We start from the raw sequence: 14,948 nt of genomic DNA, 5'->3' as shown, positions 1-14,948 counted from the left end.
TTTTACGACGTCCTACGCAAAAACAAGGGGTTTAACTGGTCCGACGACCACGAAGCAGCCCTGCAGAACCTCAAAAAATACATGATGTCGCCGCCCCTCCTATCCAAGCCAAAAGAAGGAGAAGTCTTACAACTCTATTTAGCCGTTAGCTCGACGGCAGTGAGCGCGGTCCTAGCTCGAGAAGACGAAGCACAACAACTACCCATTTATTACATCAGTAAGTCACTACTGGAAGCAGAGACCAGGTATTCCTCCCTCGAAAAACTCGTCTTAGCACTCGTTACCGCAGCCAAAAAACTAAGGCATTATTTTGAAACTCACCAAATAGTGGTGATGACTAACTATCCAATCAAGTCTGTGATGCGTAGGCCAGAACTGACAGGTCGAATGGAGAAGTGGACAATGGCACTAGGAAGGTTCGACATCAAGTATCAACCAAGGACGGCTGTAAAGTCGCAGGCTCTAGCAGATTTTGTGGCAGACTTCAGCCCCGACTTAGAGAGAATAGCAGACGACGAAGTCAAACTCATCAACAACATAGAAGAAATATGGACACTCTTCGTCGACGGCTCATCTAACTTTCGTGGTGCAGGTTTAGGCGTCGTACTGAAGTCACCACAAGGGGACATGATAGCACAGGCAATCTGCTGCGACTTCAAGGCAACTAACAACGAAGCAGAATACGAGGCGCTAATCGCCGGAATGACATTAGCTATGGAATTAGGGGCAAGCGGACTCAACATCTTCAGTGACTCACAACTAATCGTCAACCAGATTAACGGCGACTACGAAGCTAAAGACCTAAAAATGACCTTGTATCTCGAGAAAGCAAAAGAGTTAACTTCCAAATTCAAACCCTTCTCCATCAAACAAATCCCAAGAGACCTAAACACGCAAGCCGACGCCCTTGCCAACCTAGGATCCGCACTCAGAAAATCACCATTCTCGACCATACCTCTAGTGCACCTACTATCGCCCGCCGTCGAAAAAGACATACCACAAGACGCCAGCCTCGTCCTATCAACCTTAAACACAGACAGTTGGACCAAACCCATCTTCGATTACCTAAAGCACGAAACTCTACCCGACGACAAGCTAGACGCCAGAAAGATACTTTTCAAAGCTTCACGATATGTTATTTTGCAGGACGTACTATTTAAGCGATCAGCAAACGGAATGTTGATGCGATGTGCCGAAGAGATCGAGTGGGAAACGCTATTGAAACAATACCACGAAGGAGAATGCGGAGGACACGAAGGAGGACGAAGCTTATCAACCAGAATCAAAAGAAATGGATACTATTGGCCAACAATGCTTAAGGACGCCATGAGGTACGTATCCAAGTGCGACAAGTGCCAACGACACGCAGGTATGACACATAAACCATCCGAATTCTTGCATCCAACCCTAACTCCGTGGCCTTTCATGAAATGGGGGATGGACATCGTTGGCAAATTGCCCGTCGCCCCAGGACAAAAGGTCTTCATGTTAGCCCTAACAGATTATTTTTCCAAGTGGATAGAAGCAGGTGCGTTCCAACAAGTAAGGGACAAAGAGGTATGCTCGTTCATATGGACTAACATAATATGCAGGTTCGGAATACCGTCAGAAATCATCTGCGACAACGGATCACAATTCATCAGCGACAAGACAAGAGCTTTCTGCAAAACATGGAACATCGAGCTAAAGACGTCGACGCCCAGATACCCCCAAGCAAACGGACAGGCGGAATCCAGCAACAAAACGATCATCGCGTCGCTGAAAAAGCGGTTGGACGACAAGAAGGGGCGATGGGCAGAAGAATTGCCATCCATCCTATGGGCCAACAGGACGACGCCTAGGACGGCGACGGGACAGACTCCCTTCTCACTCGTTTACGGGTGCGAAGCGGTACTTCCCCCTGAAGTGACGCTGCCCAGTGCACGATATGGACTCATGACGCCAGAGCAAAACGACGTAGAACTCAGCGAAAACCTCGACAACACAGAAGATCTCAGGGAAGCAGCATTGATAAGGATGGCGTCACAGCAACAAATCGTGGCAAAGTGCTTCAACAAAAATGTCAAAGTGAAAATGTTCAAAGAAGGAGATTGGGTACTGCGCAGAGTATTTCAAAACACGAAAGAATTGAACGCGGGTAAGTTAGCACCAGCTTGGGAAGGATCGTACTTGATCGACAAAATCGTCGGAAAGGGGGCATACAGACTCATTACCAAAGATGGCAAGTCGGTCCCCCGAAGCTGGAACGCAACACATCTTAAACTCTACCATTTTTGAAATCTCGTCGTAACCAATTTTATCAGTCGCCGCATCGTCGTCTTTACTTTTCTTTATCGTTTTATTTTAAAAACCATTACTGACTTAGGCATCGGAGGGCCGTTGGCATCCCCAACGGCCAATCCTCCTAGCGACCCCTGTTTTCTTTTGCAGAATGCAAGACGCACGACGAATGACATCCACAAGCAACAACGTACGACTCAGAGCGAGACCGCAAGAGACAACGAAGTAACAACGCAGGTATGATTTTACACATCAGTCGGTTCAATACTTATTACTTGCAAAGCATCTGCTACACAAAACACAAGTCATCCAAACCACCTCGCCGCCGCCATCGACGACGAGTAAAGAAGTTCACCAACAAAACACAAAAACCAACAGAAAATTCGAAAACTACAAACTATTACATCCCTTCTTCCTGAGTAGAGACCACGACTTCCTGCTCCGGCTCTTGCTCTGGGGGCACGACTGGCACCTCCACCGACGCCACGTCCACCGTCTCGTCTTGAGAAACGACGGCAAGGGCCTCCTCTTCGCACCCAACAGCTAAAACCTCCCCCTCTTGGTCCGGAACAGGCGCACTCACCACCAACAAAGCCGCATCCACCTCCGTCGCCTCAGTACTAGCAGTGTCAGCCGTCTTCGCCAACTCCTCCGAATCCACCACGGGCACCGACAGGTCAGCCATGGTACCGCCATTAGCCAGATAGTCATCCACCTCCTTTTGACACGGCCAAAGGCTAGTCTCCCCAATCAGGCAGGAATACATCATCTGCGCCCGCGTCCTCCATATAGCAAGAGCCTCGACGTCCTTCGCCTCCTCCTGCAGGGCGTCGTACAAGCTCCTCAATCCATCCAATTCCTCTGTCGTCGAGGTCAACTCCTCCTTCAATTTCTCCAGATCTTTAGCCACGTCGGCTAACTGCTTATCCTTACCTTTCAATTGATCACCCTTGGCCTTAATCACCGCAGCAAGATCCACGACCTTCTTCTCAGCAGCTTTCCACTTCGCTTCCCACGACGCGGCCGCCTTCTTCGCCGTCGCCGTCAGCTGCCTTGCATTCGTCACCTCGTCGCACAGCAACGAACACTGCCTACGTACAGCCAAGGCAGCCTACGACGCCTGCGCAAAACCAATGCCAAAACAGATTTACACAACATACATCTTTCACAAACAAAAAAGAAGAAAAAAACTAAATAAAACTCACCCGCAGACTAAGCTCAGCGGCGTCCGACGCGACAGGAAGAGGATCCACCTCGTGGTATCGTCGATACGTCGTAGGCAAGATCAAGCGATCAGCGAAAGGCCATATAACCGACGCCTCTTCATCACCCAAGAAGCTTGGGGGCAAAGTGATAACCGTATCCTCGACAGGATCCGTCTCGACAGGTCGCTTCTTGGCCGACGAAGTAGACACTTTACTAACGTCGACAGCAGCAGACGACGCCTTGAACGGCTGTGGAGGCGACGACGAAGCAATCGGATGAAAGCCTTCGGCTCCTATGACGACAGGCGTCTCGGCCGATGAACCTATCGCAGAAAACCGAGGTACAACCGTCATACCTCGTCCACCAGAAGTCGAGGACGACCTAAGTCGCTTCCTTGCACGCTCCTGAATCTCGCTCTGAGACATCCTCGACACAGGCCGAGACGAAAGAGTATGCTCTACACCCAATACAAAAAATAAAGGTCAAACATTATCCAAAACAAAAACAAAAATATATACAAACCCCGAAATAAACAAACGACAAATACCTGAGTTGTCAGCCATATCACCTACTTCACCTTCGGCGGACGACGAGTTTGCCACTACCTCCTCAAGCAAATCCAACCTTTTCCGACGACGAGTCAGTTGACCTGATCCCTCGTCTATCTCCTCCTCCTCGGCGACGTCGCCTGACCGGTCCACCTCCTGCTCGTCTAAAAACTCTCCGTCGCGACTGAAAGACCTATCCTCGACAGAATAACCCAAGAACTTCCGATACTTATCCTCAGAATCAGCGTTCAACTCAGTCAACGACGACGCCTTGACAGCTGCAAAACAAAACCAAGTAAGGCGACATTCAGTAAAACGACGAGAAACAAAGATAAAACGACACATTTACCTTCCATCGTCCATCCCTCGACCAGAAACCGCCCTTTATCTCCCAGAGAATCTTTGCCTACAAAGACAAAACGACTCTGCCAACCCCTGTCGTTCACACCTAAACCAACACCTAAGTTCGTCTTCCCCTTCTTCGTAACCAAGGTATACCTACAACACTTCTGCAGTGCTAGGTCGTAAGAGTACATCAAATCAGACAGGTCAAACGGCGTACGCCAGTTCGCAGTAACTCCATGCACCACCGTGAAAACCCGCCATATCTGGGGCATCAACTGACCCGGACTCAAATGGAAAACCTCGATAAAGGACCTAACTAGAGGAGTGAAAGGAAATTTGAAGCCAATTGTGAACGGATACTCATACATAACCACATACCCCTCTGGACAGTCAAAGGCTTCCTCATCCGAGCCGGGAATCTTCACTTCCGCCGACGGCGGCAAACCAGCAAGTTCAACAAAAGCCGCCGGATCCACCACAGTAGAATATATCGGGTTAAGGGACTTAACCCGAGTGGAACCCGACTCCCCCTTTCCTCTCGCTACAACCGACTTAGATCTACCCATCTCACTTACAAAAATCTACAAGGAAATCGAAAAAGAAAGCAAATTTTACCTGAAAATCGAACAAACTCAGTGCGAAAATCGACTTCGCTTTCTCCCTCTTCTCTCTCCTGCTTTCGGATCTAGAAATTTTTTGAAAAACTTGGTGTGAAGAACTTTATTGCATGTCGTGAATTGGTATTTATTACTCTAGAATTTTGAACGGTTTTATCCCACGAACTAGGCAGTTGAAGACGGTTTTTTAATTTGAATTGTTTCTTTTGCTTTGTGTGACTCCGCAAATTCACAATTGGGGGCAAACTGTTATCCCACTTTTTGGACTAACGACATAACCGTTCTAACGTTTGGTCATGTCGTGTCAGCCAGGTCATATCGTGTCGCAGGTAAACACAGCTCCAGGGAGATACGTCCGACGTGGCATCATACAACGAGGTATAGCCGACGAAGGACAGGCGACAAAGTACAAGCAACTGAGACGCGTCCTCGAGAAACGGGCTGATGAAGATAAGTTGACCTAAAGCCCATGATAGGCAGCGCCGTCAAGCTAGCAAGAACGAGTCCAAGACTCACGCGAGAAGCGCGGAAGCAGTTGAAGGCTGAAGAGACGTGTGATGAAGATACTCCTATCTTTGTGGGATTTTCTCAACCGATTAGACCGTTGAGAATACCCTATAAAAGGACGAAGATAATGATAAGCAAGGGACGTTCACTCAAGCACCGAAACTCTTAAGTTATAAACTGTTTCATTATTCATTATTGTACTTGAGATTTTAGTTATCGATTCTCAGAAAGAAAAGCATAAACAATCATATAGAATACTTAGTGGATTGATAGCCTCATAGCTATCCGCGGTTTTTTACCTTGTTCCTGGGTTTTCCGCGTCAACACTCCTCTGTGTCGTGCCTCTTTATTTGTGTCGTTGATTCTTTGCTTAGTTAGTGTCGACCCTAGCCGAAAGTCGCCCCCATACGAATTTTGGCATAAACAGGTATACCATTGAAATGATATACTAATATTCTGCATTTATATTTAGTACCAAACCACATAGTTTAGTATAAGAAAATTAGTTGTATGTTCTCATGTAATACCAAACAATATAGTTTGGTAACATGGTTTCAATTTTTTTTTGTTCCAAAGAACATAGTTTGGTTATCACAAGTCAAAGATAAATGTTATTTATCGTGGGTCAGACTCAATTTATTACACGAACTTACCATTTAGTCCTTAATATACCAATTAAAGTTACTATTTAACCCTTAATATACCATTTTAGTATACCTAGTATATATATTCAGAAAACCTATTACGTATATCCTATTTACCCTTACACATGTTGTAGTATAAAATAAAATAAAGAAAAGGATGAGGAAAGAAGGAGGTCACCATGTTGTTTAACAAGATCAATGAAGACTACGTGATGAATGAATGAGTGAATGAAATAGCCGGCTTTGACCATAACGTTACCCCTTACGCGTGCTTCTGGAAAGAGGAAAGTTTATAAAACCCGATGACGTGGTAAAGACGCGAGCCCGACTCATGCATGGGACCCACATCCCTCTTCCCTCTTTCCTTAAAACAAGGTCTTCACCTAAATTAAGCGCGTGACATAATGACACTTCAACTTTGCCAGCTGGACTTCCGGGGCCCAGTCAAGCTGGCCAACCTTATCCTCTTTCGTTTTTCCCATTTTTCATTTTCATTTTCATTTTTATATTTTAAATCCCCACAAAATGACCTGGTTCTTCATTTTCGGTCACTATATTCTAAAAGCAAGTGTTTTTTCCTGATTTTCCATTTTTCTGGATAAAATAAACCCAACAACAACAACAACAACAACAACAACAACGAAGAAAGAAAGAAAAATAAATAAATAAAACTTTCCAAACCCTAGATCTAATTCAATCTGTCTGCAATTTTTTATTAGGGATTTTTTATCTTTAGTTTTCTGGGTTTTTAATTTGTTGAAGATCTTCTTGATATTATCGGCAAGGTCAGTATTTTTAATTTCTTCAATTATTTGTTTCAATTTCTTGAGATTTTTCATTGTTTTTCGGATCATGAATCGTTGTTATGGGGAGAAATCAAACTGGATGATTGATGAAATGATGAACATGTTTTTTTTTTTTTGAGAGTTTAGTTTGTTTAATTGGTTATTAATACAGATTTTGTGTAGTTGTGTATTTAGGGGAGGAGCAATATTGGATTTTGGAAGTAATAGCTGTAGTTCTGTACCGGATTGATTTGGAGGGAGAAGGGGGAAGAGAACGAGAATCGGAATTTGGGGAGAAAAAAAAGGTATTCAAAATGATGTCCAGATCGTATACTAATCTTTTAGATCTAGCTTCGGGGAATTTCCCGGCGATGGGGTTAGGGAGGGAGAGGAAGCGGCTTCCGAGGGTGATGACGGTGGCCGGAGTTATATCGGAGATGGATGATGATCAGGCGAATAGTGTGTCGTCTGATGTACCGTCATCGATTGTACAAGACCGTGTTATCATTGTAGCGAATCAACTCCCGGTGAGAGCGAAGAGGAGGCCGGATAATAAGGGGTGGAGTTTCAGTTGGGACGAGGACTCATTGCTGCTGCATTTGAAGCATGGATTGCCTGAAGAAATGGAGGTTCTCTATGTTGGGTCTTTGAGGGTTGAAGTGGACGTTGATGAACAGGATGATGTTTCACAGATTTTATTAGAGAAGTTTAAATGTGTCCCAGCTTTCTTGCCCCCAGATATCCATACCAAGTTCTACCATGGTTTCTGCAAGCATCATTTATGGCCTCTTTTCCATTACATGTTGCCATTTTCAGCTAGCCATGGCGGGCGCTTTGAAAGGTCGTTGTGGGAAGCTTATGTGGCTGCCAATAAGATTTTCTCACAGAGGGTGATTGAGGTGATTGACCCTGAGGATGACTTTGTCTGGATTCATGATTACCATTTGATGGTCTTGCCAACTTTCTTGAGACGGCGGTTTATTAAGTTGAGGATGGGATTCTTTCTTCATAGCCCGTTTCCTTCTTCAGAGATCTACAGGACTTTGCCTGTGAGGGAAGAGATACTTAAGGCATTGCTGAATGCTGACCTTATTGGATTCCATACCTTTGATTATGCTCGCCATTTTCTTTCTTGTTGTAGTCGGATGTTAGGTTTGGAGTATAAATCAAAGAGGGGGTATATCGGACTAGAATATTATGGTCGAACTGTTGGAATAAAGATCATGCCAGTTGGGATCCATATGGGGCAGATTGAGTCGGTTTTGAGACTTGCCGATAAAGAATGGAGGTTGAAGGAGCTCAAACAGCAGTTTGAAGGAAAGACTGTGCTGCTTGGTGTTGATGATATGGATATTTTTAAAGGGGTCAACTTGAAGCTTCTGGCTATGGAACAAATGTTGAAGCTGCATCCAAAGTGGCAGGGGAAAGCAGTTATGGTTCAGATTGCAAATCCTTCTAGGGGAAAAGGCAAGGATCTTGAAGAGATTCAGACTGAAATACAAGCCAGCTGTAAGAGAATTAACGAAACATTTGGACGTCCTGGTTATGAACCCATCGTTTTTATTGATAGACCAGTATCTCTTAGTGAAAGGGCTGCATATTACACTGTTGCCGAGTGTGTAGTTGTCACTGCAGTCAGGGATGGAATGAACCTCATTCCATATGAGTACATTGTCTGCAGGCAAGGGGTCTCTGAATCCTCGTCAGGTTCATCATCTAGCAGCCCCAAGAAGAGTATGTTGGTTGTGTCAGAGTTCATAGGTTGTTCTCCTTCTCTGAGTGGTGCTATACGCACAAACCCGTGGAATGTGGATGCAACAGCTGAGGCAATGAATGAGGCCATCTCTATGCATGATGCCGAGAAGCAGCTACGCCACGAGAAGCATTACAGATATGTGTGCACGCATGATGTGGCATTTTGGTCAAGAAGTTTCTTCCAAGATCTAGAGAGAACCTGCAGGGACCATTTCAGGCGGCGTTGCTGGGGAATCGGCTTGGGTTTTGGTTTTAGGGTAGTAGCACTTGATCCTAATTTCAGAAAGTTGACAATTGATGCTATAGTCTCAGCCTTCTCTAGGTCTAAAAGTAGGGCCATACTGTTGGATTATGATGGCACTATGATGCCGCAGACATCCATCGACAAGAAGCCCAGTCAAGAGGTGATAAGTATCATCAACTTATTGTCTGCAGACCCTAGAAACACTGTTTTTATTGTTAGTGGAAGAGGAAGAGATAGCTTAGGCAAATGGTTTTCACCTTGCAAGAAGGTTGGAATTGCAGCTGAACACGGATACTTTATGAGGTATTGAACTATTGCTTCTGCACTTGAATTGTAGGCTTTGTAGCAGCATGTCGTCTGTTTTCTTCTGCTTTTTATACTTATGTATATATCTGATACTTGGTCAGATGGAGTGCTGAAGCTGAATGGGAAATGTGTGGTCAAAATTGTGATTTTGGATGGGTACAGATAGCTGAACCTGTCATGAAACTTTATACTGAAGCAACAGATGGTTCGTTTATTGAAACTAAGGAGAGTGCGTTGGTCTGGCATTATAGAGATGCTGACCCAGGTTTTGGGTCTTGTCAAGCAAAGGAGATGCTAGATCATCTAGAAAGTGTGTTAGCAAATGAGCCTGTTTCTGTAAAAAGTGGGCAGTTTATTGTTGAAGTCAAGCCTCAGGTATGTACTTTGCTTTTACTTTTTGCCAATTTCAGACATGAGTTCCTTTTCTAGTTAATCATTCCATCTACTGTTGATTGTTCACTACTCTGTATATCAACTGCAGAACCTTGTTAGCTAATAACAGAAAGATGTGTTGACAAAAACAGTGAGTAAAAACCACATTAACACGACTCCCACCTGATTCGTGCATAGTTCACATGCTCCTCCTTCAAAACTACTCCCTCCATCCCTTTATGTTTGCCAAGGGACAGAGAAAGTAATTAATGTAGTTCAAGAGAAATGTATCTTGATAAACCAATAAGCAATTAATCAAAAATAAACTTGAAAGTATGGCTCATGTGATCGAACAAATTCCCCGACAATAATAGTGTGACAGAAAGTTACATTGATAATTCAACTCAACACCTCAAAAAAACCAATGTTCCAAGACCCTAAGCTCTCTCTAGAAGCACCTAAAATAATCACTAACCACCAAAGAGAACCCAAAACTATCAAACCAACCAAAAACATAGATAAAACCAAGTAAGAGTTGGTTTCATTTGGTCCTTCATTTGCGGTTGGCAGCGGCAATCAACAATTTACATTGACGGAAAACAACATTGTACTTTTTCATTTTAAACTCGGCACTTTTAATATAAAGATTTTCCAAAACGTCTTTTGTGGACTTTGCCATGCTACTTAGTTTTATCTATGTTTTTGGTTGGTTGGACAGTTAATCATAGTAGTCTTTGTTTATTTTATTTTTCCTGGTTGTTTAGTAATTAGTTTGGGTGCTTTTAGAGAGAGCTTAGGGTTTGTGAACATGTTTCTTGGGGTGTTGAATTATCAATGCAACTAAGTAGTTGTCTTTTGTCACCCTATTGTTGGAGAATCAGTTATGTCAATTGAGTTGTTTTTTCAAGTTCAATTTCGATTTATTACTTAATTATTGGTTTATCAAGTTACAGTTGTCTTGAGCTATGTCATTAATTACTGTCTCCGTCCCTTGCGAACATAAAGGGATGGAGGGGGTAGTTTTGAAGCAGGAGTATGTGAACTATGAGCGAGGTAGGTGAGAGTTGTGTTCAATGTGGTCTTGCACATAAGTCATTGGGGTGTAGTGTGAAGATCTAGATGTGGGGGAGTGTTGAAAATGATGGAAGTGAGCAGTAGGGAAATTATAATTTGAGAGATGTTGTTCAAGTACGAAGGAGTAGAGAAGTTACTCTTCTTCTGACAATGATAAGTGATATTTCACAAATAGTTTTAATACCCTTATGTGGCCATGGTCTCACGTTAACATTCATGGGCATTTCGGCTGTTTTTGTGGCTGTTGCAGCCTAATGTTACAGCCTTAGTAAGAAATGATTTATCCTCCGTAATCCAATCCAACTGTTCTATGTTCCGATTTCTCCCCTTTGTAAGTATTATAGCCATAACCAGAGTGTTTTTCTTGGAGATTATTTATTTACATCTAGGTTTATTATTTTATTTCTCAGTGAAAAAATGAAATTGTCTGACATTAATAATCTCTGTGTGTCTGTAGTTGGGTAAGTGTACTTTATAGAAAGAACTAAAGGAATTATTTGAACAAAAAGGTCTTGTGAATATCATCTGACCAACAATTAAAGTCTTAGTATTTGGCTTTACCTTTTTTTTTCTGTATCCGCGTTGCATATTACAGATTTAAGTACATTAATGTACTTTGTTCTAGTAATTTATAATTAGTTAAATTTGAACAAAGCTTAGTGCAGTTATCCGCCTGTCTCGCCAAGCAGGGTCTGGTAGTTGTATTTACAAGAAATACCAGGAGAGTACATCTGATGAAGTTTATACCGGCCACTATGGCTCATTAACAAATGTTTTCTGGGAATTTGAGATAGTCACTAATAATAGGATTCGAATATTTCTTAGTGTAGATTTGGGCATGATATTTTTATGTGCTTTCAATAAACTCTGGACTCTTGCTGAACCAACTTGAAATCTGAGAAGCTTCAACGAGGTTAAAATAGGAGGGTGAAGCGTTAGTTATTGTATAACAGAATTAGCATTGGAGACAGTGCTGGGACCAGTACTTCATTGGCCTCATTGCAATTTCAACAAAAAAATCAATCTTCCATCACGCCTTTGCTATCAAAAACAACTATTGATTTATGTGTTGATTTCAATTTCAATCTACTATTCATGTTCTGATGTTCACGACCAAGGTATTTGAGAAAGATAAATGATATGGTTTTAAGAAGAGAACATGTGTACTTGCAAGTTGCAACTGATACAACTATTTTGTAGTTATTTTCGTTTAGTTCGTCTTAGGTGTACATTCTCATCTTTTTTGGTTTGGAGTAGGGGATTTATATTGGCGAAATATTTGGTTAAAAGCATGGGAAAAGGAAAGGAAACACGAAAGAGAAAGGTTTTGGAGAAAATAAAACAATGACTCATATGCTCTAAATGGAGTTCCTATGACCCATTTTGTCTATTTGCTTTAACTTTGGATTCAGTTTTTGGGATGTCATTTTGATGTTTGGCCAAGGAAAGGAATGATTTAGACTCCCTAATGTGTTGGGATTGAATTTCCTGATTCCTTTCCAAATGATTTTGAAGTGGAACCGGTTTTTTCTTTGGGAAGTGAATTCAAAGGAGCATGGAAGACTAACCCCCTCTCCCCTCCCCCCTTTGTTGTTTAGAATCTTCCTTTACAGAGTAGACTAGCCAAGGGAATAAGTGCTTTCCCTTTACCTAACTGCTAAAGACGTTGTGGCTTTTTGTGCACCATATGATCAATTTAATCAGTGTACTTGTTAGCTACTAATGCTAATTACATGTTGGAAGCCTTGGAGCATCCAACACTCAAGTACGTGATATTGCAATATGAATTTGGATGGTATTTGGATAATTTTTTTGATGTTCGACTTTGTTACCCTTACTTCTTTCAGGGAGTAACCAAAGGTCTAGTTGCGGAGAAGATATTCACGAAAATGGCCGAGAGTGGAAAGCATGCTGATTTCGTTTGCTGTGTTGGTGATGATAGATCTGACGAAGACATGTTTGAGATCATTGGTAGCGCGATGAACAGTGGTATCCTTTCATCAAATACATCAGTATATGCTTGTACAGTCGGACAAAAGCCGAGCAAAGCAAAATATTATTTGGATGATACTGCTGAAGTCATAACCATGCTTGATGCCCTTGCCGACGTTTCAGACCCGTTTTCTTCTAGTGACGATGAGCCAGGAAGCCCTTCTTGATAGTGTTGCTTCAATTTTTTGTTCAAGTATATATTGGTTTAGTCTTCGAAATAGCTGCATAACTCAAGGATTTGCTTTCTGTTGCTGGGTACCTCCGGGACCCACTTGGTTCATACCTTACCCAGAAAATGTCCGATATTGAGTGTGGCTGAACAATTGAGGCGGGGGTTGGTATACGCGATTGCTATTCTCATGGTTGGAAAAGGGGTGATTAGGATTGGCAAGTGGGAGACTTTGCTGCGTCAAATGTACATAGAGGCTCACACCAGGCTACTTTGCCATTGCGTCCGTGGTGGAATTTGTCATGTGTAAGAGTTGCTGTTTTTTCCATTTTACTAGTGCCTGGATATGGGTGATTGACTCGTATAAGTATTGAAGTCAGATGATGTATGGCAAGAAGAACATTATAATGGGGGTTGGCTTGTAACATTGCCGCATTGAATTGTGGGTATAGATGATGTTTTAGCAGTTGTTCTTTTTCTTCAACCCCTCCATTTCTGAGAGAGGGAATTCATTTTTATGGTTTACCTGACAATGTTGAACTCTTTAGTAGGTGTAAACTCCATAGGCAATTGTTGGGGCTGCTGATTATATTTTGAAATGCCAGAAATAGGAGTGTTAGTCATTCTTTATTAAAATTTCTTCAAGATATTCCAAGCAGCAAAGGAATGCTGCAGAAGAATGGATTCTTTGCTATGAATCTTCTTCTCTTTCCAGTTCTGAGCATAAATTGATGCAGATGCATGATACAGAGCATAATCGCACTATGTTGGGTGTTAATGTGATGATGGAAAAAGTTTCTGGTTTTGATGTTGAAAGAGTTTATACCCATAATTCGTATCTTTTCCTAGATTATCAATGAATGGTTGGGAATTTGGGATGGTCTGTGAGCTGATGCCATATGTTCACGAAAATGGATACAGGTGATACCATATGTTTACGGAAATGGATACTGTGAATTACTTCAACTTGTGAGTACGATCAGAAGCCTCATTTGTTAAAAAGCGTTTAAGGTGGATCATCATTGTTCTGTGTGTTTGGCCTTGATTTGGACTTGCGAGTCTTTTTTCAGAAATATTCAGCTATAAAATCAATTTTAGGAAATTTTTGAGCTTTAAGAGCAAAATCGGACCTGTATGTTAAATTTTAGGAAATTTTTGCAAATTACAATCTTGTGTAGTACAATTGAAAATGATGCTGAGACAAGAAACCATCCAAAATCAATGGTTCACCTTCGCATTTTAAGAAAAATATGAAAACTATAAAAAGTAGTTTATAATTTTTTTATGCTAGTTAGGTCCTGTTTTGTTCATCTTATTTTCACTTATTTTAGGAAAAAATAAGTTCAGATGAGATAAGTTCAGGAAAAATAAGGGTTGGCCAAGTACAATTTATAATTAAAATAAGTTCTAATAAGTTCAGATAAGTTCAGTTAAAACTGCGTTCTATTCACCTGATTTCTACTTATTTTTTCCTTAAATTAACTTATCTAAACTTATTTGAACTTATTAGAACTTTATCAAAACTTATTTTAGTTATAAATTGTACTTGGCCAGCCCTTATTTTCCTGAACTTATCTTATCTAAACTTATCTGAACTTAACTGAACTTATTTTTCTGAAATAAGTGGAAATAGGTGAATAGAACAGGACATGAACAAGATGAATAGAACGCAACCTTAGACATTGTTATTTTCTAGTTTATTACTTTAATTAACACTGAAAACTGACAGAGGTATCAAACGGCTCCTTATCCTTTTTTTAAAAAAACTGAAATAAAATGGATTGGTTATTTTTATCTTAACCAAAGTTTCAAACTCAAGGATGATTCGGGAAAATTTGATTTTAACCATCACTTTTTAAGTGCTATGGTTCATTCGGTTTAAATTTAAACATTGTATTTTTAAATTGAATTTATCTTAATTGAATTTATCTTAATTGAATAGACCTAGACTGAAATTCTGGAATAAAAAGTTTTTACTCCGTATAAAATATGGCTTAAATCTTTCATAACAAATAAAAAGAATTTAATAACAATAAGAACAATTATAGTATGTCTTATATGTGATCCACCACACCATCAACTTGATGTTATGGCATGTTCACAC

The 14,948-nt window shown here is 41.5% G+C and overlaps 2 protein-coding genes across 3 annotated transcripts; one reads left to right on the top strand and one right to left on the bottom strand.

The window, feature by feature from the left end:
- Positions 1-2,621: 2,621 nt before the first annotated feature.
- LOC130469459 (uncharacterized) lies at positions 2,622-4,945 on the bottom strand. Its single transcript, XM_056838789.1, has 4 exons — positions 4,384-4,945; positions 4,034-4,312; positions 3,534-3,943; positions 2,622-2,995 (listed from the first exon to the last, which is right to left on the bottom strand). The coding sequence occupies exons 1-4, from the start codon at positions 4,943-4,945 to the stop codon at positions 2,681-2,683; spliced, it is 1,566 nt and encodes a 521-aa protein (XP_056694767.1). The 3' UTR covers positions 2,622-2,680.
- Positions 4,946-6,684: 1,739 nt separating this feature from the next.
- Positions 6,685-13,480, top strand: LOC110793109 (probable alpha,alpha-trehalose-phosphate synthase [UDP-forming] 7). 2 transcript variants are annotated; one of them, XM_021997949.2, is made up of 4 exons: positions 6,685-6,932; positions 7,116-9,234; positions 9,339-9,612; positions 12,531-13,480. In XM_021997949.2, exons 2-4 carry the CDS (start codon positions 7,247-7,249, stop codon positions 12,840-12,842), a joined length of 2,574 nt encoding a protein of 857 aa, XP_021853641.1. In that variant the 5' UTR covers positions 6,685-6,932; positions 7,116-7,246; the 3' UTR covers positions 12,843-13,480. The 2 variants fall into 2 exon arrangements, with proteins under 2 accessions (XP_021853641.1, XP_021853642.1); XM_021997950.2 differs by having other exon boundaries at positions 6,693-6,932; positions 7,128-9,234.
- The last annotated feature ends 1,468 nt before the right edge of the window (positions 13,481-14,948 follow it).

Source organism: Spinacia oleracea, chromosome 3 (genome assembly GCF_020520425.1).
Source record: "Spinacia oleracea cultivar Varoflay chromosome 3, BTI_SOV_V1, whole genome shotgun sequence".
NCBI classification, from domain to species: Eukaryota; Viridiplantae; Streptophyta; class Magnoliopsida; order Caryophyllales; family Amaranthaceae; genus Spinacia; species Spinacia oleracea.
Note: the sequence above shows the minus strand (reverse complement) of the source record. Positions and strands in the feature narration are given on the sequence as shown.

Excerpts from the sequence above, each read along its gene's own strand:
- LOC130469459 (XM_056838789.1), bottom strand. The coding sequence starts at position 4,945 with ATGGGTAGATCTAAGTCGGTTGTAGCGAGAGGAAAGGGGGAGTCGGGT. Across the intron at positions 4,313-4,383 it reads CGAGGGATGGACGATGGAAG|CTGTCAAGGCGTCGTCGTTG; the intron begins GTAAATGTGTCG and ends TTTGTTTTGCAG. Across the intron at positions 2,996-3,533 it reads CGTATCGACGATACCACGAG|GTGGATGACTATCTGGCTAA; the intron begins GTGGATCCTCTT and ends TGTCAAAAGGAG.
- LOC110793109 (XM_021997949.2), top strand. The coding sequence starts at position 7,247 with ATGATGTCCAGATCGTATACTAATCTTTTAGATCTAGCTTCGGGGAAT. Across the intron at positions 9,235-9,338 it reads GAACACGGATACTTTATGAG|ATGGAGTGCTGAAGCTGAAT; the intron begins GTATTGAACTAT and ends ATACTTGGTCAG. Across the intron at positions 9,613-12,530 it reads TTGTTGAAGTCAAGCCTCAG|GGAGTAACCAAAGGTCTAGT; the intron begins GTATGTACTTTG and ends TACTTCTTTCAG.